The 25,105-nt window shown below is 45.5% G+C and overlaps 1 protein-coding gene and 1 long non-coding RNA gene across 2 annotated transcripts in view; one reads left to right on the top strand and one right to left on the bottom strand.

Annotated features, from left to right (window-relative positions):
- Positions 1-211: 211 nt before the first annotated feature.
- Positions 212-10,285, bottom strand: LOC139045893 (uncharacterized). Its single transcript, XR_011505234.1, has 3 exons — positions 10,178-10,285; positions 6,483-6,606; positions 212-1,095 (listed from the first exon to the last, which is right to left on the bottom strand). It is a non-coding gene; the product is annotated as an uncharacterized lncRNA (long non-coding RNA).
- LY86 (lymphocyte antigen 86) overlaps positions 10,178-25,105 on the top strand; it is a 67,464-nt gene continuing 52,536 nt past the window's right edge. Inside the window, exon 1 of the mRNA XM_014842687.3 lies at positions 10,178-10,535. Coding sequence (XP_014698173.1) covers positions 10,409-10,535 — 127 coding nt within the window. The 5' untranslated portion in view covers positions 10,178-10,408. The remainder of the gene's footprint in view (positions 10,536-25,105) is intronic.

Raw genomic sequence — 25,105 nt, 5'->3', positions numbered from 1 at the left:
GGGCTTCAGAACACCTCCCCACCGCACAGAGGAGCACTTGGAAGCAGAGACTCCTGCTGAGCAACCAGACTGGAGCCCATTCCACCAGCCGGGGAGAAGGGACCACAGGCCCCGGGTTGAGGAGGGGAGTGAGAACAACAAAGGAGGGATGTGGCTGAGATACAACGCAAAAAAGAGGAGCTTGGGGTTTGGGTTTTTTTGTTTTGTTTTTAACATTTATTGAATGTCCAGTGTACAGCAGATGCTTTCATGGACTACTTTATTTCATCCTGAAACTACCCTGGGAAATGGAAGCCATCATCGCCATGACACATGCAAGGAAAGTGGGGCTCAGTGAAGTGAAGATTCTCACCGCAGGGCAAGCATGACCCAGGCCGGGTATCCCGCCATCACATCCTCTTCGGGCTCACGCTCTTTCCACCCCACGCTGCCACGAGAGGGCAGAGAGAGGCTGAGTCAAGAGTGGCTTCTGCGTTTGCAGCGTGGAAACAGGGAGAGTGGAAACAGGGAGGTCTGCCCGAGAGCTGGCTGGCGGAGAGGAGGGGATTGGCTGATTTTACGGGGAACCTTTTGGAGGCGTTGATTTCTCTTCAAACAGCTGGAGGACAGCGTCATTCTCCTTGCTCTCCCAGCCTGACAAGTATTTTTGGGCCCTGGGACTTTGAGAGAATCACTCCGCAGCTGTCCCTGACATTCTAAAATCTGTTCCCAGTTTGAACTGAGTGGCGTCTTCCGTCTTGAATGTGAAAGCTATTGCAAAAAAGGTTGTAGAAAGCAGTTTATTTCAGCTTTTCTTCATTGCTGCAACTGACCTTCTAAATAAAAATACGCAATGCAAACAGGCCTCCTGTCTCCAGTGAGGGGAAGTCTGGGAGGTGAGGTCCAGAGACGTTCAAAGTTGGACGGTCTCAAAGCTATCTTCCAGAGAGGCGCTGCTCTGCCTTTCTCCCAAAGGGCAGACCACGGTCACGCCTGACGTTAAACCAGCGCCGCGAGAGTGCTGCTGCCGTGCCTGTGTCCTCCGTTTTCACCAACGGTTGGAAGCTCCATCCTTGGAGAAAATTCAGACACTGGGGGATGCTCAGGAGAGATGTTCTGTCCAATAAAGGAGGAAATATATATGAATTGGCACAAGTGACATTTCAAGAAAGACGTGATTTATTTAAATATTTCCTGACAAATCGGTGTTAACCTCTTAGATAAATCTTCCAAAGACAACTCCCTGCAGCTCGAAACATCCCGCTCTTACAAAAATCAAACCAGCACATCACTCTAAAGTTTCCTCCTGCCGTGGAAAGTGTGAAAATTAAAGAAGCACAAAAATGGTGATGCCACAACAGGAAGCTGGCTTTGAAGACCCTGTAGATGGCCTTTAACGTTTGGGGAAATGGTACTAAAAATGAAAGTAACAATCTCGGCTTGCAGCAACGAGTTGAACACTATTTTTAACTTTTCTTTTTAAATTGCACAAGTGGTATGTGGTCATTGTAAAACACGCAAATGTTATAGAAATATACTTCTAGAATATCCCTGCCTTCACTGCCTAGCACAGATTGTTAGACTTTTGCAAAAATTACGTATAGAATTTCAGCATAAAATTCATAGTATATATTCCAGGGATAATGTAAAGAATTTAGATGGTGCCATATAGGATCATGCATGGCTCTACACCACAATAAAATGACCCCAGTGTCGGCATCAACTCAGCTCAAAATACCTTTTTGAGGTGATGAGCAGTGGTTTGGAAATGCCCGCCCACAAACGCAAGGCGGGACATGAAATATTTTTACCAGGACCAAAAAAAATAAGAATAATACAAATGTCGGTGTGAGGTTGCCAATTGTCTTCATTGTGAAGAATTCTCTTTTAAGCTGAGAATCTTTCTTCCCCTCTTTTGGTGTTAAAATATCCTTCCTTTAAAAACAATTACAGCAATAGTAGACGGTAGTTTGGAATTTATTTTCTAAAGCCATTTATTGCAAAATAAAAAGTTATTAGCGCTAGTTTAGCTCAATTTTTTTCACTACCCCAAGCAAATATCCTATAACCATTAAATAGCAACTCCCCATCTCTCCCTCCCCCAAGTCCCTAGTAATTTCTACTCTACTTTCTGTCTCTATGAATTTGCCTATTCTAGGAAACTCAGATAAGTGAAATCATACATTTGTCCTTCTGTGTCTAGCTTCTTTCACTCAGCATAGTGTTTTCAAGGTTCATCCATGTTGTAGCAAGTATCAGAATTTCATTCCTTTTTAAAGCTTCAGTAATATTCCATTGTATGTATGTACCACAGTTTGTTTATACATTCATCTGTTAATGGACATTTGGGTTGTTTCCACCATTTGGCTATTGTGAATAGTGCTGATATGAACATTGATGTACAAGTATCTGTTTGAATCTCTGCTTTCAATTCATACCTAGGAGTGGAATTGTGGCATCATATAGTAATTCTGTTTAACTTTCTGAAGAACCGCTAAACTGTTTTCCACAGTGGCAGCAGCGTTTTACATTCCCCCACCATGCACAAGGGTTCAAATTTTTCAACATCCTCACCAACACTTGTTATTTTCCATTGTATCATTTTATATATGTATATAATAGCCACCCTAATGTGTAAGAAGTGGTATTTCATTGTAGTTTTGATCTAAATTTCCCTAACGACTAATGATGTTGAGCATGTTTTCATGTATTGTAGATCTTCTTTGGAGAAATGCCTATTCAAGTCCTTGGCCCTTTTTTGAATTGGATTATTTGTTTTGTTGTTGAGTTGCAGGTGTTCTTTATATATATTCAATATTTATCCCTTATCAGATGTATGATTTGCAATTATTTTCTCCCATCCTGTGTACTATCTTTTCACTCTCTTGATAGTGTCCTTTCATGCACAAAAGTTTTTAATTTTGATGATGTCTGTTTGTCTAATTTTTCTTTTCTTGACTGTGCTTTCAGTGTCATATCCAAGAGGTTATTGCCAGTCCAATGTCATGAAGATTTACCCTTATATTTTCTTCTAAGGGTTTTATAGTTTTAACTCTTAAGTTTAAATCTGATTCGTTTTGAGTTAATTTTTGTATATGGTGTAAGCTAAGGGTCCGACTTCATTCTTTTGCATATGGCTATCTAGTTTTCCCATCACCCTATATTGAAAAATCTATCATTTACCATTGAATGGTCTTGACACCCCTGTCAAACTCACCATATATGTGAGGGTTCTAAATGACCAGTGTAAGCAGTGTAGTATGTTACAGAATGTGCAGTTTGTATAGTATGATCCTGGGCGGGGAGGTTGAAAGAATATTTCACAAGATGTCAATAGTGATTATCTCTGGGTATCAAGATTATGGGTGATTATTTTTCCTCTCTCTCCAGGTTCCCTGCCCCATCTCTCTAAAGGGAAGGGTTTTCCTGTATATCCCCAAAGTCCTTCAGTTAGAAATATTACTTTAAGAATGAGAATCAAAAGAAAGAAAAGGAAACTGTAATGTACTTTTGGAAAAAGATGTCACACTTTGTTAACTTCTTGGGGATCATAAACTCTTGGGTGAGGGAGAGCTCCTTGCTTTGCCTCACTTGTATGGCCCACTGAGTCCAGAAGTCCAGTTGCCTAGGCCAAGAGGACGAGCTTTTTGGGCCATAGCCACCCTCTGTATTTCATCCACTCAGACTGAACTGTTTCATTGAGTCCCTCTTATGTACCTAGGCACTGGGTGTACAATCGTGAAGGGGGAATAAAAGAGAAAGAAAAAGAAGGAAAGAGGGGAAGGAGTGAGGGAGGCAGATTTCCTGGTACATTGCGAGGGAATCTGACCTTAATGAATGAGCCTGTGAGCAGTGCTGTGAAGAGGTGACGTCCCCTGGCTGCACAGCCTGTTTTAGGGGGAGGCGCCCCGTCATGGCAGAGAAGCTTTCTCCAGGAAGCAAGTGTTGAGCAGAGCTCTGACTGGAGCCCAGGCAAGGAAGGGGACCAGAACTTTCCAGAGCGAGGCAATGTCATCTTCTAGAGAGGCTGGGACAGTGGAGAGCAGGTCACTATAGGAACTGAGTGAGGGTCACGGGGCTGGAGCGGGAGAGACCACACCAGGCAAGGCCTTGTGGACACGTTCAGGGGGCACCACTGAAGCGCTTTGGCAGGGCATCTCTTCACAGACTTGCATCTCAGCGGGGCAAGTCTGGGTGCCGCCTGGAGAATGGATTTGAGAGAGGGCTGGAGTAGATCCTGGGAGACCATGAGGAGCACCCCCCAGGCAGGGGGCAGAGGGACTAGGGATGGACAGACATGGATGGAATGAGAGATCCTTGCACAATCAAATGGAAGCACCTGGTGGTGGACAGACTATTTTTAAGTGACTTCATCTTTGAGTCCCTGTTGGGGAGCCTCCAGTCTTGCAGTTCAAAAGCTCAAACAAAGGAAAGATCAGCTTTTTCAGCAAGAAGTGACGACTCAGAGCCATGGCTTTTTAACACAATTAAATTCCAGGTGAGCAGAGGCCACAGCCATGTTTTGCCTGAAAAGTACAAAGTGCTTTTTCCCCGCTTTATTCACCAATAACCTTACAATTGGAGCTGACACATCCAAGCTTCAAAGGAAAAGCAGAGAGCTCAGTTTCTGAATATTAAGCGACTTGCCGTGAAATTGGCTGACCCTTTGTTTCAGTGGTGTCCAGCAGAGAGAGGAAAGGGGCCATTCATTAGACTCTTTCAAGGGCTCGCCATTTCACCAGGCACCTTCCATGGCCTCTCTCTTCTGAACTTTCAAGGTCCTGTTTTCCTTTGTCACTTCACATTTCTAATGGGAAGATATTTCTTCTAATGAGAAGATATTTATGTCCCACATAGGCCCATCCATTTAGTCACTTGCCATGGGGTGTAGGGCCTGACTTTGACTGAAGAGCAAAGCCTGCAAACTAGATTACTGAGAAACTCTTGAGCCTGTCGCTCAAGGCATCTCCCAGTATCTAGTTTACTCTAAAAATAAAAATATTAATAAAAACAGCTACTATTGATTATTGTTGACCTTTTCAAAGGTAAAGAAACTTACATTCAGAGAGGTTATGTGACTTGCCAATGCCACACAGTAGAGGCGAGATTTCAGCCAGGGGCTATCTAACTGCAAAACTGTTTCCTTTTGCATTGCTCCAATTTGCACACCCCTCACTGCCATTCTTGCAATTCTTCTCTGACAGAGAGAGAGCTAGGGTCAAGCCTGCCCCGTGAAGCTACAGAGGCCAAGGCTCCTTAGTTTCCAAGGACTGGAGATGATTTGCTTTGATATCACTAGAAGGGAAGGTGAGCGAGCATGAAGGCAGAGGAGCAGAGGCCATTTTCTCAGGGGTCGAGAACTTGGGCTCTGGAGTCTAACTGACTTTCAACTTTGCCCCACCATATGTGTGATCTCGGACTAGTTACAAACTATGCCTCAGTTTCCTCACCTGGAGAATGGAAATCATCACAAAACAAGTGCGGAATCGCTTAACTGAAACCTTCGGGTACAGCTGTATTTTAAAATTCAGAATTTCTTTATTTTAGAAAGGTAGTGGGGTTTATATTTCCTAATACCCCAGTGGGCACCGGTGCAGGGTCCATTACCCATTAACCAATCAGGTTAATATTTCTGCAATAAAACAAATTGCTATTCATCTAGGTGAGATAAATTAAGACTGTACATTAGGATTACTAAACTGATGAGACTTTTTCCACCAAAAGAATATTCCAAAAAAAAAAGGAAATCTTTTATTTCTCAAGACTTTGAGATTTCGAAGTTGTGGATGGGGAGTCACGGAGCGGCAGCTGCCTCTTTTGTGAGACTTCAGTAAGTGAGAGAATATACATTAAAGTGCTCAGAATAGTGCCCCGCAAATTGTAGGGTCCCGCTCACTTGGCTATTCGTATTCATTCCAGAGTAGAAAAACACAGGCTACTTCAAAGATTATTATTCACACCTTAAAATTACTGCTGAGTAAACTGACTACTTCGGGTAATAGAGAACTCTCCATGATACTTCAGAAGAATTCTAGGCGAATCCAGCAGCTACAGCAGGAGAGAGAAGTCAAGAAAATTTCCAGGGGTCTGCTGCAAAGAACAGGTAAATTATTTTATTCCAACTACCACCTGCCAGTCCAGCAAAATGTGCTCTCAAATAATTTGGACTGACTGTGCCAAGTGCAATTCCCATAGTGACCAGCTGGAAGTTGTGGGACCAACTGGAGTTGGAGGTAAGTATTGAATCCTGAGCTTGGGGGTCAGGTGACAACGGCAAATTAGGAGCGCTCTTCAGATCGCGTCAAAGAAGTCTCTCCATTCTTTACCACACTTCTGGTTTCCTCCCTAATGCCTTACCTTCAGCTTGTTAAAATCACTTCAGTCTTATCAGAATGAAATCTTGAGTGCGTTCCCAATGTAAGGAGAGTTTTATCAAGAAGTTGCTAATTTATCCCAAGCTGTAGAGAATGTTTAGACAATGTAGTCTTTTCAGACTATCTTACCTTCTCTGAATCTCAGGGCAGTTTCTCCTGCTTTGATCAGATACTGCAATTTGTTGCCCTTTTGATCATTGGGAAACTGATCAGAATCCTCTAGAAAGCCCACCTCTTCCTTGGCCCAGAGTACCTGTTTCTCAAACAAGCAAAAATCATTTCTGTTTGTAGTTTGTCACAGAATTTATAGACCCATTTAGGAACCAAGTACTTTACATATTATATCCCCAGAATAACTAAACATTAATAATGATAATAAATGGAGCAATAAGAAGGAAATTGGAGAAGGCAGTTTTTCAGATAGACTTGCTACAGCTTGTCTGTTGGAGCAAACAGCTATTGGAAAGCCCTGATGAACGACCAGTCTGGGGCAAATTAAAAAAAAAAATTAAAGGGTTGAGTGTATACATGCAATAGTGAGCTGAAAACATTTCAGTAAGCACAGTCCAATTTTCTATGTGAAACCCAGGCAATTTTTCAAGAAGTGAAGTCTCTTTTCTTTTATAAAATAGTTGTACCAAACAAATTTGTTGGCTGTCTCCTCCCACTAGGAATTAAGCTCTGTGAAAATAGGGACTTTGTTTTACTGTATTCCTGGTGCATGGAGTTCTATCTAGCACGTTGGAAAGCTTAATAAATATTTGCTGAATAAATGAGTGAATGAATCTGAAGTAAGTAGACAAATAGATGAACTGTTCCCTGTTTTCTGTAGAAAGCAGGCTGTTTTTACACTCTCTGTCAGGTACATACACATAATATATGATATTAAGAATCCAGTGGGCTTTATGGGGATCTCACACTTTCCTTGGGAGGAGTCTTCTAGAAGTCTGGGAGACTGTGGAAAGACTCTTCTGCAAAGCTCACTAGGCTGGCGACAGCTCTACAAGATATTGGTGTAGCCCACATAACAGTGGGTGTGAAAATAGTCAGAGTAAAAGCTCAGCAGTCAGCCCAGGTGGCTGCTAAATAGTGTTACACAGGAAGTAGCATGGCTTCCTGACTTCTGCACACTAGGGGAGCTGTTTTTAGGTTGCACTCAATCTGGAAGACCATCGCAAGAAGAGATCAAACCTGTCTCTTCCCACTATAGTGTGGCAGAAAGAGAGGAAAGGAGCAGTGGCAGTGCTATACGAAGGGAAGCCGTTGCCTAATATAATAAACATCTAAGGAGCATTAAAGGAGAGCAGCCATGGTTGAACACGACGATGAGGAAAACACATTTGCCATCAGAGACAAAGAATGCTGTATTATCAGTGTTTAGTGTTAAAGAATAGTTAGGGCTATCTGCCATCTGCTGGCACGTGAAATTGGCCCAAAGCCCCTTCCATGCAGTGTGGAAGTGCAGTGCCCACCCCCAGATCCGTTCACTTTCCCAAGGGGGCTGTATTGCCACGTCTCTTTGATGTAAACATGAACCTCTGCCCTTTCCTAAGTTCGCTGAAGTACAATCTCCACTTAACTTGTGTGGTGACAGAGCAGAGAGGGCTGTCACAGAGCACCCACACGACAAAAACTTTAGAATCTGTTCTTACAAGACCTTCAGCTCGTCCCTCCTACAGACAGGCTGCTTCTCTCCCCTACAGCAGCCCTGCTCCGGCTCACTTCTCCCTCCCCTCACTCCTTCCTCTTTTCTTTTCCCTGTTCTCTGCAGCAAAACCTAGTCCATCTTATCTCCTCATGTGGAGCAGCTTCACCTTTACTCACTCATGTAGCTGGACTCTTGCTGTCACAGTCTCACCTTTTCTTCTTTTTTTTTTTTTAAAGATTGGCACCTGAGCTAACATCTATTGCCAATCTTCTTTTTCTTTTTCTTCTTCTTTTTCTTCTCCCCAAAGTCCCCCATCAGTATATAGTTGTATATTCTAGTTGTAGGTCCTTCTGGTTGTGTCATCTTTTATTCTTAAAATCTCTCCTTATGGGGCCAGCCCAGTGGCATAGTGGTTAAGGTCACATGCTCCACTTCATTGACCCGGAGTTTGTGAGTTCGGATCCCAGGTACAGACCTACACACTGCTCATCAAGCCACGCTGTGGTGATGTCCCACATACAAAATAGAGGAAGATTGGCAACAGATGTTAGCTCAGGGCCACTCCTCCTCAACCACAACAGCTACAAAAGTCGTTCCTTAAACATTAGTTTTCTTCTGAAGAACACTTTTAGTGACAGCCATCCTGATGACATTTTTACCCTGCAAGGAAAGAAAGGTACTACTGCAAAGCAAACATCTAGGAAAAGAAAGCAGCTCGAGGCACAGAGGAAGAAGATTATCAAACACAGTAGAAGAGAAATCTGAACGAGACCAGAACAGCACAGCTTCCTTAGCCACAACGTGCCAAGGTGTTGAAAGTCAGTATTAGAGCCTGACAGTATATTTGGTTACCATTTCCATGTATATAACCATATTTTAAATAACTCTTATAAACTGATTCTGATTTTATTCTGTAGTTAGGGAACAGGACATTCTTGATAAAACTCTCTCGTCTTCATAAAGCTTCTGCTTATAGAACTCCTCAAGACACTGTGCGTTGATTGATTGATATGGGTGAGCCAGAACTGATTATTTCAGTCAAATCCTTGTTCTCAGTAAGCAGAACTCCTTAGAGGAAATAGCTTACTCCTTAGGCCTATGTGATATACAAAATTTTGTTCGTCATATAGCACAAGAATGTTTTGTTAAGAAATAAAATCGTTTTTAAAAATTGTACACTCTGCAAGAGACCAAATCCTATAATGTAAAGCAGAGATTCTCAAACTGTGGCCCCTAGACCAGCAGCATCAGCATTGCTGGGAACCTGTTAGAGAGGCAAGTTCTCAGGCCCTGCCCCCGCCCTCCTGAAGCAGAAGTGCGAGGTGTGGAGCCACGATCTGTGTTAACAAGCCCTCAGCTGACGCTGATGCCCACTCCCATCCAAGAGCCGCTGCTCTCACGCCACCATGCCTCCAGAGCCGTTCAGTGGTCAATTTTGAATGTTTTCCAGTGCCAATGCAATCCCTGAATAGTGATTCTTTTTATCACCAGGTCCTTTGATTCACAGAAATCTGTGGCCCAGTCCTCAGCTGACCGGGTTTGCCTGCTGGTGGCTGCTCAGAGCTCTCTGTCAGAACATCTGCCCCCTGCACTGCCCTCCTAGGTCCTTCTCCTGGTGTCCTGGTGCTGGTCAGCACCAAAACAATTAAATCCCCAGTCTTAAAAGGGAGGCCCTCACAACCGCCTTCTCCCCCACCCATTCCACCAAGCTGAACCCAGAAATAGAACATAGCTCCCTTTTCAGGGCTATTCCCTCCACCTCGTCTCCAGAGACCACATCTGCTCCTCCCAGAACGAGGCCCTGTTCTGGCAGCTGCACAATTCACTGCTGAAATCCTAGTCTGGAGAGCGGGGTTGAAGCCAGAGGAGAGATGCCAATAGGGCAAACACCTCATTCCAGATTCCAAATGTCATTCTGCAGCCCTCCAAATGCCAAATGCTGCCTGACAGCCCCAGCCAGGTCCCTAGTCTGTGGCCACATAAGAGGCCTGCGGAGACACGTGGGGCCTGCTGATGGAAAACACATGGTAGCCTGGGCTTTACCTTTCCTGAGTTCGCCGCTCCACCTGGCAGTATGGGCTCTAAGGAGGACTGTTTTGTGGGGGCCCGAGGCATAAGGTTATGCATCACTTGCGAGCTCCTCCCCATGAAAGCAGAAAGTCACCATCCAACCTACCTCAGACCCAGACTAGCCTCAGCCTGTTGGCTCAACTGCCCGAGGTCCTGGGGGAGCAGTATTCAAATGCCTCTGCCAACTGCCTTTTGGTTCTCACAGTTGTGCCCCAGGAACATATATGAGAAGTGAAACTGAACATGTCACCCCCCTCAGTGAGGAGAGAGGAAGAGCCCTGAAAGCCCTTTTTATTGGGCCTGTTATTCTTCTGTTGGTCACTCACACACCCTCGCCATGAAGGCTTTCATGGCTGCCTTCCTTGTCTGGACTCTGATTTCTGCCAACGGCGGCGGCGGGGAAGCCTGGCCCACACACACAGCCTGCAGGGACGGGAGCTTGGAAGTGCTCTACCAGAGCTGTGGTAAGCTGCTTCAACATTTGTGTTTATGGGGAAATTAAGGCCCACAGATGTGGCTGCTAAGCGCTTTGCTGAGGTGGGTAAAGGGTAAGGGACCAGAAACTGAACACTTTCTCCACTTGGAGCAGGTCTGCGAGGGCCATTGGGAGCCCTTGGGAGGAGAGGGGTGGAGTGGGAGAGAGCCTGAAGAGACCAATAAAGAGGATAAGAAAAAGACATTGAGAGTCTAAAATAGCAATTCACTGATACCACAAAGCCTGAAAAAGAACAAAATGACCACTGAGTTTACCAAATCATGAAGCCTTGCCAGTTCAAAATTAGGAAAAGAGGCTTCTCGTAGCACCCCTGTCTCCAGCTGTGCACCTGGGATGTCTATCCAGCTTATTTAGTTTGCAAGTTGAGTGAAAAGATCACTTATGCCAAAAGAGAAGGTTCCTGTCTTTCTGATGATGCTCCTAGAGCTTCCGTCACAGCAGCATCGCTCATTAATTCAGCAAATGCTTATCTCGCAGGTATCAATTCCAGGGTTTTCTCTAGTGCTAGGCACAAGAAAAGGGAATGAGCCACGGCCATCACCCCAACGGGCAAATAGCTGTACCAACAGAAATTGCAATTCGATGGATAGAATGCAGGCAACTGCCATAATCAGGGAGTGAGGCGACCCTTTGGGATGCGTATTAGTCTCCTAGGGCTGTCATAACAGAACACTACAGAATGGGGGGCTTAAACAACAGAAATTTATTTTCTCACAGTTCTGGAGGCTGGAAGTCCAAGATCACGGTGTTGGTAGGGCTGGTTTCTCCCGCAGCTTCTTGCCTTGGCTTGTGGATGGCTATCTTCTTCTGTCTTCACTTTCCTCTGTGCCCACACATTCCTAGTGTGCCTTTCTCTCTTCTTAGAAGGACACCAATCATGTTGGATTAGGCCCCCCTCATTTAACCCAGTTGCCTCTTTAAACACCTAATCTCCCAATACAGTCATATTCTCAGGTACTGAGCATGAGGACTTCAACATATGAATTTTGGGGAGACAAAATTCAGTCCATAAAGGGGACCCGAGTGGGGAGAAATGAGCCCAGCCTCAGGATCACATCTTGAATGAAGATTAGAGGAAGTGGCTCACAAAAAGTCACAACATTGTGGAATATGACACTTTGGAGGTAGACAGGGTACAGAATGCTGTTTGGACTGAAGGCGGTGGAAGGGAGGTGCCCATTAAGCCTCTAAGTTGGCCCCCCATAAGCTGGTGTGTAGTGGAGATATTGCACTTGAGCACATAGCTGACCCCTATGACTGCCAGAGCTGCCTCAGAGAGGCCAAGATGGTCAGGCTGGTCTCCGGAGCCATTTGTCCAACTTGACTTTACTCCTTTAAAAAGAAGGACAGGGAGCATTAAAGTGCCCGCACACACAAATTTTTAATGTAAATGCGAGTGAATGGTTGGATGCTGGAGGTATTGATTTCGTTATTCTTGCTCTTCCCATGTGGATGGGATGCTTTCTGCTGGCATCTATTCATTTTAGGTACAGTGTGAGAAGCAAGACTTGAGATGAATGGACTGCTCAGGATTTTGTTTTCCCAATTCACCCTCCCATAAAAGGTTGCCATGGCAGGTCCATCTCCCTGAGCAGCCTGCAGCCTGCAGCCAAGCCTGGCACAGCCTTTCAAGACACTGGCAGGAGAGGCAAGAGGAGTGGATGCATGGGGGAAAGAATAAGAGCCTATCACCCACTTCCGGGGTTATCTCCTCCCTCTGAAGGGTTGGTGCTCCATGGTGTCAATGAATGTCGGGCACAAGCCCTTCCCTGGGCACTTGGAAAATAGGAAGGGAGGAGACACAGTTCTCATCCAAGACCAGTGGGGGATCAGATGATTACACAACAGGGTAAATGCTCTGTGTGAAGACAGGAATGGAGGCATGTGTCATACACCCGGGGAGGTTGTGGTTGGAGAGGGTGAAGTTGGGGACGAAATCCTTCGGGGAAAAGGTCATCAAGCTTGAATTCAACCTTAAAGAATGATAAAAATAGTAATTAGAACATCTCATGTTCATGGAAGGTTTATATGTGCCAGGCTCCATGCTAAAAGCTTTCTCTGTGTTATTTCTTATTTTACAGATGTGTAAACTGAGGGTTAGAGGTGTTAGGTAACTGTGCCAAGGCCTCACACGCAATAGTAGCAGAATTACATCCCCGGTGGCCCAGAGAAGGTATTGAGTGAATATTTGTGGAATTAAAATGAATTGATCCCAGGCCTGCTTGACTCCAGAGTCCATGCCATTATTCTCCTGCTGTCTAGACTTTTGTTGGAAGGCAAGTGGAATAGAGGTGGGAACTGGAAGGAGAACTTTGGCAGAAAGAATGGCCTGTGTGAAGGCAGGGAGATGTGACAAGGAACAGAGTCCAGGGAGCCACAGAAGGGCTGGAACACAAGGAAGGGATGAGAGATGAGGTGGGAAATGGGATCAGAGCCCCAGTGTGATGGTGAATTTTATGTGTCAACTGGACTGGGCCACAGGATGCCCAGCTGGCTGGTTAAACATTATTTCTGGTGTGTCTGTGAGGCTGTTTCGGGAAGAGGTTAGCATTTGAATTGGCGGACTGAGTAGAGCAGATCACCCTCACCAGTGAGGAGAGGCATCATCCAATTGGTTGACAGCTTGAATAGGACACAAAGGTAGAGGAAGGGTGAATTCACTCTCTACCTGACTGCTGGGCTGGGATATTGATCTGCTCACAGTGGTCCTGGCCCTCAGGCCTTCAACTACACCACCGGGCTTCCTGGGTCTCCAGCTTGCAGATGACAGATCGGGGACTCCTCAGCCTCCATAATTACGTGAGCCTATACCTTATAATAAATCTCTTTCTAGATTATAGATCTGTGTGTGTGTGTGTATATATATATAATATATAATATTTATGGATGGTTGCCTGGAGCACGTGCAGCTCATTCATTACTGTAAGTAGTCTAACTTTCCCCTTGAGTAACCCAGACCTGCATGTGCTGCATTCACAGAAGGTGTGTATATATCTGTACACACACATATATGTATATTCCACTGGTCCTGTTTCTCTGGAGAACCCTGCCTAATACACCAGGAGACTCAGACAAGGTTGAGCTGCATCCTTTTGGCAAAGAGGAGGATACATTTTGTAAAGATCCCTCAGGTAATGGGTAGGAGCATAAATGTTAGATTGAAAGCTATTTGAGGCTAGAAGCAGGATTTGTAGCCTGTAGGAGCAATAATCCAGGGGAAAAAAAAGAAGAGAGCCTGAACCAGCATCATTTCGACAGCCTTAATGTCAGTGGGAATCTTTGGTCCACTTTGCGGTCAGCATAAAGGAAAGCAGTGTCCTGGGAGCTTCTCCAGGGATGGGCCCTGCCTCTTTGCTTGAGAGCTTTTGAGTTATCAGGGGCTGAATGGCTGCATACCCCTCCCCAGATGGAGATGGTCCCCTCTTCAGCTGCTGGATTCTCAACGGGGCAGCCCCCCAGGCCTTCACATTGATAACATACTGCAAAGGCTACATGTTGTAAACACCAGCCCTGGTGTTTAGACAGCTTAGTGCACATCGGGGGCTTCTAGAATCCCAACATGCACAGTGCTGTCGGAGGGTTGGCTGACAAGAATACAAGGATCCATTGTTGTCTGGGTTAGAGCTTCTCTTTTAGTTGGGGGAGGGGGGAGATCCTAGGCTAGAAACTGTTCTGAATAATACAATAATCCTTCAAGGGAAAGAAAGAGCCTCTTAAGCAGTCACTAGGCTCTGAATACTGACCAGGAAGTGAGCAAAATTTTCTGAAAAAGCAGAAGTCTTGATCTGTCCAGGTGTTAGTGCTACTGTAAAGAAAAGAGTGCCAGTTTTTACAAAGGCAAAAGGGGGAACAAAAGCAGTCAGGGGCCTTTGTTTTGTTAAATCAGAAGATAATTCTGAGGGCTAGAAAAAGCCCAGGGACCCACCCCACGCACATGCCACAAAGATCCTCCACTGTATTTGTTTATACGCTGCCTCCATCACACAAAGGCATTAGAAAACACCTGTGCTGGGAAGATGAACTTGGAAGTGGGAGAAGCAGGGTGAGGGGAGGGAAGGAGGGGGGACTAATAAAGCCAGGGAGGTGAGGACACGTACAACAGATGAGCCGTGTGAGGGATGAGAGCTTGGGGTCTGGAGTCAGCGGACCTCATTCCAACCCTTGGGCAATCTCCATCCTGGATTGAAAGTGGGTGTATGAGTTTCCTACGTCTGCTGTAACAAGTTACCACTTGGCAGCTCAAAATGACACACATTTCTTCTTTTCGAGTTCTGGAGGGCAGACGTCTGAAGTCAGCTTCACTTGGTCAAAGGCCACACTGTCTTGGAAACGCGAGGGGAGGCTCTCTTCCCTTGCCTTTTGCCTTTCACTGCTACAGCTGCACTCCTAGCATTTTTGGCTCCTTACCCCTTCCACTGTCCTGAAAGCCAGCAGCATAGCATCTCCTTTCTTCTTCTGTCACGTCTCCTTCTGCTTCCCTCTTGTGAGGACACCTGATAAGGATAATCTCACTATCTCAAGATCCTTAACTTAATCACGTCTGCAAAGTCCCTTTGCCATGTAAGGGAACATTCATAGGCTCCAGGATTAGGACATGGGCATCTTTGGGAGCCATTATTTGGTCCATTACCATAGGGGTAATAATTTTCCCCACCTCTCAGGGCTGTGTGGGGATTAGGTGAAAAGGATGGCATGAAAAGTGCTGCACACATGCTACAGCTTCAGGAAATCTTTGCTGCTGATGACTTGTCATGTATTTTACAGTCACTAAAGGTGTGTTTGACTATGCGCTTTCTTAAAACCAAATCAAAACAAGGAAATTACATTGTTTGCAAAATAAAACCAGTTTTTAAGGAAATGTTCAGCTTTTCCTGGGATGAGCTGTGAGACAGATTTCTCCCTGGAGTCGATGGCATCTCAGACAGCATCTCCGTAAGAGATGCCGCGGTGTCTCACACCTCCTGTTTCTCACGGTGCCCCTCAGCGTGGACCAACGGCTCGTCACTCAAATGCAACTCAGGATCAATTTTTCAAAGGGCCACGATAGACGCTTCCGTGAATGCAGCACTAGAAGGTCTGGGTTTCTCAAGGGGAAAGTTCAGCTACCTGTAGGAATGGATGAGCTGCATGTGCTCCAGGCAGCCATCCGCAAATGTCACTATTACTGCCGTTCTTGTTGTCGCTGCAGTTATGGGGGTTTTGATAAGAGTTGGAGAGCAGATATCTAGGTTGTATTTTCTGGCAAGAGCCTTGCGTGTAGACCTCAGTGCTGCCATTTAACATGCTTTGACGTCAACAAGGCAGAAAGGACGGTCATAAAAAGTAAGAGACCTGTGACACATGCCTGCAGGCTGCCCTTTTGGTTTCTCTGATGTTCACAGTCAACCTGGCCATTCAGGTGGCTCCTAGGAGTAATCTAGGACAGGGCAGGGTCAGCAGATGAAGCCCGCAGGCCAGACCTCACCTCCTGCCTGTTCTTTTGTGGTCAATGAGCTAAGAATGGCTTTTACATTTTTAAATGGCTAAAAAACTCAAAAGAAGACTAATATTTGTTGATGAGGATTTTAGGCTGGTTATTTTTAAAACTGCAGATGAGAAGCAGGCTCCGAGGACTGGAATTTTGCTTGCCCTTTTGAGAGACATTCGCACTTGTGAAGGAAGGGGGGATGACCTTGTAGGGACCCGAAATTGGCCACCCCAAGATATGTCTCTTTGGCATCGGGATTGTTTTGGGCTGATTGCTTTTGATAAACTGGGACAGGGAAGGAGGCTCTGAGGAATGGAACTTGCCCTTGTTGGGACACATTTACATTTGTAAGATAAATCTCTATCTGTAGAGGGTGCCTCCCTCTCTGTACCAGGAAGAGGAGGAGAGATGACCTTGTCCCTAGAAGCTCTTAATGGGGAAGGCAAGAACTTAAGTTGGTTGCTGTCTGGCAATCTCATGTAACTGGTTTAGGGTGGTGGCGTCTAACCTTTCTAACCTTTACTTAATCCGATTTGATTCTTGTCTAAAAGTCATGGGATCACCCAATGACCAGACCCCACCTGCACTGATACCATTTTAACTTTTTTTCATGTTCTTTCCTTTGTCTTGTAAAGAGATGAATCATATACCTATGCCTTAAATTTAGCCCTAACCCTCAACTCGCGGCAGCAGCAGGAGCTCTGACTGCCCGTGGGTCCTGTCCCCACGCACCAGCTCTGCCTGCCCATGGGTCCTGTCCCCATGCTATTCCACACTATTCTCTAAATAAAAGAGCACTACTGCCAGATCTTGAGAGTCTAAGAAATCTTTCTTTCGACTCCTCGGCTCACTGACCCCGCATCATTTGTGACATATAAAACTTCTACGAAATTCACATTTCTGTGTCCATAAATAAAGTTTTATTGGAACACAGCCGCACTCATTCATTTGTGTGTTGTCTGTGGCTGCTCCCGTGCTGCAACGGCAGAGTGAGCACTGTAATAGTGGCTGCATGGCCCACAGACCCTAAAATATTAACTATTTGGCCCTTTACAGAAAAAGTTTCCTGCTCCCTGGCCAAAGTTAAAAACGAATCTCTCTAGCTCTTCGCCAGGTGAGGCTCTCAAGTTCTGAGTCTTCCAGATGATTCCAGCCATAGAGAGGCTGCATGGCCAAGTGAACTTGACACCAAAACCACCATGATTGCAAGGAATTTGTAGGATCCCTTCGAGAGCATCATCATTGCCTTAATAATTTCTTGCTTCTGCATAACATTTTACAATTTATAAAGTCTTTCCATTACAAGGTGTCATTCAATGCTTATAAACAGCCCTAGGAGGTACCTAGGATGTTTATCTTCATTTTCCAGGTATAGAAACTGAAGCTCATACATACTAACTATCTTAATGAAGTAACATACCTGAGCCATGATACAAACCTAAGTGTCTGATTCCATGCCCAGTGACTTAAAGCTGTACCATGGAATTCTGATACAGAGTAACCCAGGCCATCTTGCCCCAGAAACTAGGCTGCAGATGGGGGAAGGCACAGCTCAAAACACTCAGTCTTTGGGGGAAGAGTTGAAAACCCTTAGTTCTCCATGGACTAGCAAAGAAGGAGGAGGAGGAGAAGAAGGAGAGAAATTTGTCTTCTGACTCAAGGATTGTCTCCTCTTCCCCCACCCCCTCTAGCCTCCCATCTCTGCACACACTCAGGCCTGGGCCAGCCTGGCTCTTCCCAAGGATCCGAGGTCCATCGGGCCCCGCAGCAGCCACGGGTAGAGGGACCCCCTCACTCTACCTGTTTCAGCCGTGCGTACCAAGTTCTCTTTATTGAAGGTGTCTGAAATGACATCTCCCAAATTAAAAGAAGTGAATGGAGGGCCACTTGCTGGTCAGTGAGAACAGCTTATTTTGTGCCAGGAGCCCTCCCGTGCAGTTGGCATACTAATTTCAAAGGGAAACCCTATTTCCCTAACATCCAACAGCAGTTTCCTCTGTGGAAAAGTTGGTGGGTCAGGAGGGGGAACCCATCTCTGGCAGGAAGATGAGGCTGTGGGTGGTCTCTACAGCACCTGGCCAGTCACCTGGAGGTTCTAGGGTCAGGGGACCACGGCATCCAGTCACCATGCTTCAAACTTGCAGTTGACAACTGCTCGCCTCTCCGTTGGGGCTGTCGGCCCCATCCACTCTGCCTAAACAGGTTTTGTGTGTTGCTGAAGTTTGCTACAGGCTGGGCATTTCATCTGACCTCCAAGAAGTCCTTAATTCTAAAGTCAAAATCAGGCCACGTGCACCTGAGTAATCCATCAAGATAGTCAAACGGGACAATTAATCAGACTTTAAGAATGCAAAGCAACGCTGGCAACATCTCCTCCAAGACAGAGGGTAAACTGCAAATGACCCAGCTGCCCAGCAGAATGAACAGGCATGTGGATAAAATGTGTTCATAGAAACATTTTTTTAAAACTGCCCTGGGAGGAAAGAGACGGGGAAAGAACTGCTTCCCTCAAAATGTAATAATTCTGAAGCAAATGGAGCATAAGACAAACACAAAAGAAGGAGCATCAAGAAATAATAATAATGGAAAACAGTCCAGGCCACATAGTCATTTAACAATACTTTAAAATATTGCGCAGAGAAAGCAATTTCTCTCTTAGATTATTTTCCTGGATTAATAGGGATAAAAAAACTGTGCGGTTAAAGAAAAGCAGACAAATAGCCACAGAAACAAAGATGCAATTCCAGAGGGATAGCTTGGACGTGCAGGATTAAACAGCTAGCTGCCTTGAGCAGAGCAAGGCCTCTTTGCCGAAGCTTAAAGACAGGAAGTTGATAAAAATATAAGAATGTCACCACTGAGATGCAGATTTTTTTTAATGGGAACAGGAAAAGGTTGAAAGTGGACAGCAGCTGGAGAAGAAGGAATCCTGTGGGTGTGTCCTGCTACCGGGCCGCAGGTTCCTCCCTGCATCTGCGGCGTTTGGTCGTCATTACCATTTACAGCCAAACCTCCAAGGCCCTGTTAATTCTCCTAAGCACTTTTTAAAAGAGACACTGAGTCACTTAGTGAATAGGGGCCTAAAGAGGGAAAAAAGCCAAGAATCTGAATCTAAGAGGCCTCTTCTGTACAGGCAGGAAATGTCCTCCCAGTGGCTGTTCAGGGCTCATCCTCAGGCAAAATCTCCAGGGGCGGCTTTGCTCATGTGTTGGAGGAGAATCTTTGGAAAAGTAGAGATGGGGCGGGTGGGGGGAGGGGAGGCTACAGCTCTGCAGCTATTTTTGTAGAAACTGCAGCATAGGGGACACACCCCCAAAGCAGCCACCAGTGTGAGGTCCCGGCGGAGGCTTCAGACTCAGGGGTGCAGAAGGGGGAGTCTTAGGGACAAGAGCAGCTGTTTTTCCTAAGGCCAGGAAAGCCAAGGTGAGAGAGCCGTTTCCCAGCTCAGCTTGTGCAGCTGGAGCCCCTGGCAGAGCCCAGCAGGCACCTGGCTCCCAATGACGAAGGAGCACCCAGCTGGCAGAGCCCTCAGCAACACCGAGAAAAGCAGTCACGCATAAAAGCAAAGCAGCAGCTTTGCTCTGGCATCCTACACCAGCCAAGTGGGCATCGGAAGAAGATCCCCTGGGAAACAAGTATTTGCACATCGGGCTGGGTGCGGCCGACGGGTGATTCATGCTCAGTGGGCAATGTGCTAGTCAGCATCGCCAGCCTTGTGTGGGATCCAAGAAGGCACAGTTGTGCATCCCTTCTTGAAATTCTGCACCAGTTCCCCTGCAGTGCTTCTCTGCCTGCAGAACAGAAATGGGCGGTAGCCAGCGCAGTGGCCGGGAGGGAAAAGAAAGGATCCTCAGCCCACAAATTGCTGTTCTGAGCACAATTGATAGCGGAAGCTTCACCCAGGCTGCCTGCTGTCAATGGGCTCCCTTATTTGAGGCCTGACACCTGCCCTCTGGCCAGGTGGAAACTGAGCTAGCTCCCGTGAGAAATCCAGAATAGAACGATCAGGTTCCCCCGCCTGTTCGCCGTTAGAATCCTCTCCCATGGCTGGGCTTTTTCTTACAGGGCTTCTCTGTATGTTGTAGTGCTCAGTTTAGTCTTCCTATACTGTAATAAAAATATCTCTTTAAACAATTAAACTCTACTGGCATAGTTAATAAGTCAAAACTTTGTAAATTTCACAAATTAATTTTATCACAGACATACATACATTGGTCACAAATTTATTATTAGAATTGTCTGAAGCATTTAAATTAATACAGCAGATCTTTAAAAATGCTTTAAAATCCTTAAAAGCAGGCAAAGCAAATACGAATTATCACAGTGATTATTTCATTTATTATTACCTTTTTTCTTAAACTAGTGTTAAAATATTGATATCATGAGTTTAAATTTCTTTATCACCTTCACACTAATATTCATTCTTACCTGTATTCTTACACCTTCTTGGGGTTACACTTAGCTCAGTATTGTCCTTGGTGTCTAGTATGTTCCAGACCAAAGATGAAGGCTATCAACACAGACCAGCCGAGCACGCAGGTTTTGAGTTACCAATCAGTGGATTCTGGGCCTGGGGGCTGGTCAGCAAGTGGAGGTCTCTATACTTAAACTTGACCTATTACATCCTGAAGACCTTGGAAGACCCTTCGCTTCACAGAGTTCCCTGCATCCTGGTGCTTTTTCCTCAAATGCCGTGTGCTTTGCCGGGTCATTGTGATGTTCTTCATTGTCCTAGCATTACTGTGCATTAACCTGGTTGGTCAGCATTGCTGGAAACGTATGCCTGCCACAGTAACGTCAAAACTAATAGAGGGACCATTTAGAGGAGATGATGAATTTTGCCCGCATGGTTAAGGCTCATCTTTACAACATTCAGCTGATTCATCTTAGAACATAGCATTGGATCATCTTTCTACTTGGATCTTCTACGTGATTGCTGGTGCTGATTTGACTATTGTCCAGCTTTCTATCCAATTTTTGTATGGGATCATTTGAGCTGATCCATCCTTCTGTCCTATTTTTTTCCAAGTTCTTCTGTTCTATTTTTTTCTGGCTCATTCACAATTCTTTGTCCTTACTCCTACCTTCTTACAAAGATAGAGAAAACCACATAGTTCTCTCTGGTCTATCCATACGGGTGGAAACACTCTGAATCCCTAAATAAGTAAGAACAAGGCTTCGTGTTCATCTGGTACTTGGGATGTAACCCAACCTACTTCCTGTCATTGTTAAGCCTGCATCACCCAGACATGCTTGCTAAGTAATTCTTAAAGACAGAATCACGAAAGATGACGTTTTCAAGAGCTCAAAACAACAGACACAGTCTTTCTTCCTATTCCTGGCAACTGCCTGGTATTGCTAATGCCATTTGCCCCAACCAGCAAAAGAGAGGAAGCTCCCAGTGGTCTCCTGCCGCAGCCCTCCCACCCCCCCACCCCCCACCCCAGGTCAGAGACGGGCATGACAGGCTACACTGGCAGTGGCTTTCCGGATTTACAATCCCTCGGCCAGCGTGGTGGTAGAGGACTGTGGTCTTTCCAATCACAGTTCACGGTAGCTGTATATCCACAAAGGGAGGAAAGGGAACCTGCTCCAGCAGGGGGGCAGGTTTCTAAAGTGGCTCTTGGATGCAGCCTTATGCTCTGTGAGGCCAAATGATCAGCTTCTGACACTCCCGCCTTGCAGCCATCTATTGTGTAAATGAATGTTAATTGACCCTGAAAAGAGTCAGGCTTGGGGAAGGGGTGTGTTGCAAGACCACCTATTTCTCCACAAGCCTGGCATTCTGCAGACAGAATGGGGAGGGTCAGCATTCTGCCAGTCCCTGCCCACAGGCTCAGGGTACTCTGAGGACCTCTTACAGAACTGGGAAATGTTCCAGCCAAACAGAACCTCAGGGCTTCAGTCCAGGCTCCTCCTTGTTTAGAAGAGGAAACTGAGCCAGAGAGGCAGTGTCTCCTAAACACAGCCACAAAGCTAGACAGCAGTGGAACCCGAGAGGACGCTCCCGAGTCAGCGCTCCTTCCTCCCTCCAGCATAAAAGCCATGATGTGAACTCGCTCAGTTTCAGGTCAAAGACAGCACATACACCAAGACCAGACCCCCTCCTTCACTCCCACATCTCCAAAGAACAAAGGATCCTCTTTCTCTGCAGCCCTCCTCTTAAGGTGATTTGCTCACATCCCTTCTTGCCCAGGCTCCTATAAAACATGAGCCTTTACATATACAAAAGATCTATGGGCTCCTTTACAATACTGAGAGGACCAACAGTTCCAGAAACATACTATCATTGCAGACTTTACATAGAAATGGCGTAGTCTCACAGAGCAGCAAAAGCAAGAGCTTGTTTAGCATGAGAGCTGACTTCTTCTATGGTATGAGCTCAGTAAGATTCTAACAACGTCTAGAAAACAAATAACCTTGACAGAGGACACCTGACAAAAATATAAAAGGTAACTTGGGCCCTTAAAGCCCTGAAGGTTGATGCCAGCAGACTGCTTCTTTGGTCTTTTCTTCATACATAGAAAAGCTTGCTAAGTGCAACCATCTCCAGGCATCAGCAAGCACCCACTTCCTTCACCCCCGGCCCCTGGGGTTATCTGGCTCGGGTCTGGATCCCAGATGGAGGCTATTCCGAAAGGGGAGTGCCAAGAGCCACAATCCTCCAGAGACTCAATTCTAGCCTGACTACTATCCAAGTAGTGTGGACAGTGGGCAGGAAGATCATTTTTCCAGGGTGAAAAACAGCTCCTTCGCCTCACATTTGGCTTTCGTTTTAACTAAATCAAAGGGCAGTTCTTATGTAAGTGAGTGGGTACATTTCCAAAAAGAATACCTGAGGAGAAAATTGCCAAAGGCTCTTGGTTTATTTGAACCAGTGGTTGAATAGAGCGTAGGCTCACCAGCAGATATCAAGTGTCCTAACAAAATTCTGTCTGAAACTTTAAAGCTGATAAAGGAAACAATGAACAGGAGGCTCCTGTGCAAACACTGGCTGGTCTCCGGGTCTCAGCAGTGCTGCCTTCCTTGGGAGGCGGATCTGCAAAGTTCTGGGAAGTGGTGACAGGAGAACAAGCAAGAGAAAGAGAGCCATAGCTACCTTCCTGCAAAACCAGTCATCTCCCTACATCTCACTCATTCCAGAAGATGTAGAGCCAGGGCCAAAAACCCAAATACCCTTGTGGAAAAGGCAAATTATGAATGAAGTGGGCCAGTTGTAATTTACAACTGAAAGTGACAGGGACTGTAGCACTTGCCTCATCTCAAGGACAAAACTACTGTTCTGGGGCCGACCCGGTGGCGTAGCTGTGAAGTGCACACATTCTGTTTCGGCAGCCCAGGGTTCACTGGTTCGGATCCTGGGTGTGGACATGGCGCCGCTTGGCAAGCCATGCTGTGGTAGGCATCCCACATATAAAGTAGAGGAAGATAGGCATGGATGTTAGCTCAGGGCCAGTCTTCCTCAGCAAAAAGAGGAGGATTGGCGGTAGATGTTAGCTCAAGGCTGATCTTCCTCACAAAAATAAAGAAAAGAAAAGAAAACTGTTCTGCTCCGTCTGATCACCATGTGAGATTCTGGTAGCTGTGATGTAGAATCTTCTAATTTTTCAAAAGAAACTAAAATTCCTAATCTAGAGTACAACTTCCTAACTTATGAATATGGCACCTAGTCAAGTGCTTTTAAACAATGTACAGGCCAAGAAAATGCATCTGAAAGCTAGGACCAACCCAGGAGCTAGCCATTATAGCCTCTGCTGTAGAGAGGGGGGATTTCATCTGGTCATGCCTTTTTTTGCCACCCCCACCAGAGGACCTTCCCTTCCTGGACTCAAAGCATCTCTAAGAAACCATCTGACAGTTCATGATCACTATCCTCGGTATTAAAGTGATGTCACCACATGAATCGCCAAGAATACCAAGTATGTAATAGTTAGGTATCTACATACTCAGTCTGGAATATTCTTACTGGCCCCAAAATCGAGTATTCAAATATGTCCAGTTCATGCTATTTCCACCATCATCCAAACACCTGGACTTGCTAGTTAGATTTTGTGCCAATTTTGACCCAAATCTGTTGAAATGCCTCTTGCTACCTACAAACATCACTAAAATGTGTATTTCTGAAAGATAGCAAGAAAGTAGGAAGCCTAGAGTATAAATTACTCTAGAAATATAACAATTTCTTTGAATCTACAATATTTATAACACCATATACGTAGTCAATTCTCACTATAAATGAGAGGAATTGGTTTAAATATTAGTTTTAGAATTTCCTCAGAAATCGTCCCTGACACAAGGAATTGAGTACAAAAGTTATTTGAGAAATGATCCTAGGAAGCACCAGAAGAGAGTGAAGAAGTGAGACAGGGAAGAAAAGGAAGCCAATCCAGGAAACTGCTGTGGGCAACTGGGGCTTGGTCCTTCTGGGGACCCCAGGGAGACCCTGTGAAACGTGCCTTGTAGTGGTCAGATCTGAAGGTAGAAGAAACTGGGGTATTGATCCTGCAACTGTCTATCATGGCTGTTCTGGGGACATTAACCAGCACTTCTGGCTTGACTATGTATGGAACAGGCTCCTCACGCCAAAATCCAGAAGCATGGGTTATTGCAAGAAGGCTTTGGAGAGAATAAATGCTCCACTACAGTATCCTTGAGCATTTGAATCTCTAATACACATGAAAGCATTGGTAAACAGGATGCTGGAGAAAGAGAGACCAAGACAGTCCACAAAAAAATGACCTAGGCATCTAGGGAAATGGCGGAGTAAGGAATCTTCTGGCCTACATATCATGAAAAACTATCTTGCTATAAAATATCTGAAAATAATGGGTAAAATGTGATGCAAATCTTTTTAAATGCATAGCTGAGCTTGCAAAACCGGATGGGAGATCTCCAGGAGCCAAAACAAAGAGAAAGCCCAAATTCTGAGTGGAGACCCAACATTGAAACTGTGTCCACCCGCAGAAAATGTGTCTCCATGAACCAGAACTTAGGCTTCAACGGCTGTGGGGGAGTTTGTAAACAACGCCCTGTGCTGTGCAAGGTGGCAAACTGATCCTTGCATGACGCCA

This window comes from Equus asinus, chromosome 8 (assembly GCF_041296235.1).
Source record: "Equus asinus isolate D_3611 breed Donkey chromosome 8, EquAss-T2T_v2, whole genome shotgun sequence".
Taxonomy (NCBI): Eukaryota; Metazoa; Chordata; class Mammalia; order Perissodactyla; family Equidae; genus Equus; species Equus asinus.
This window is presented reverse-complemented; position numbering and strand designations above follow the sequence as displayed.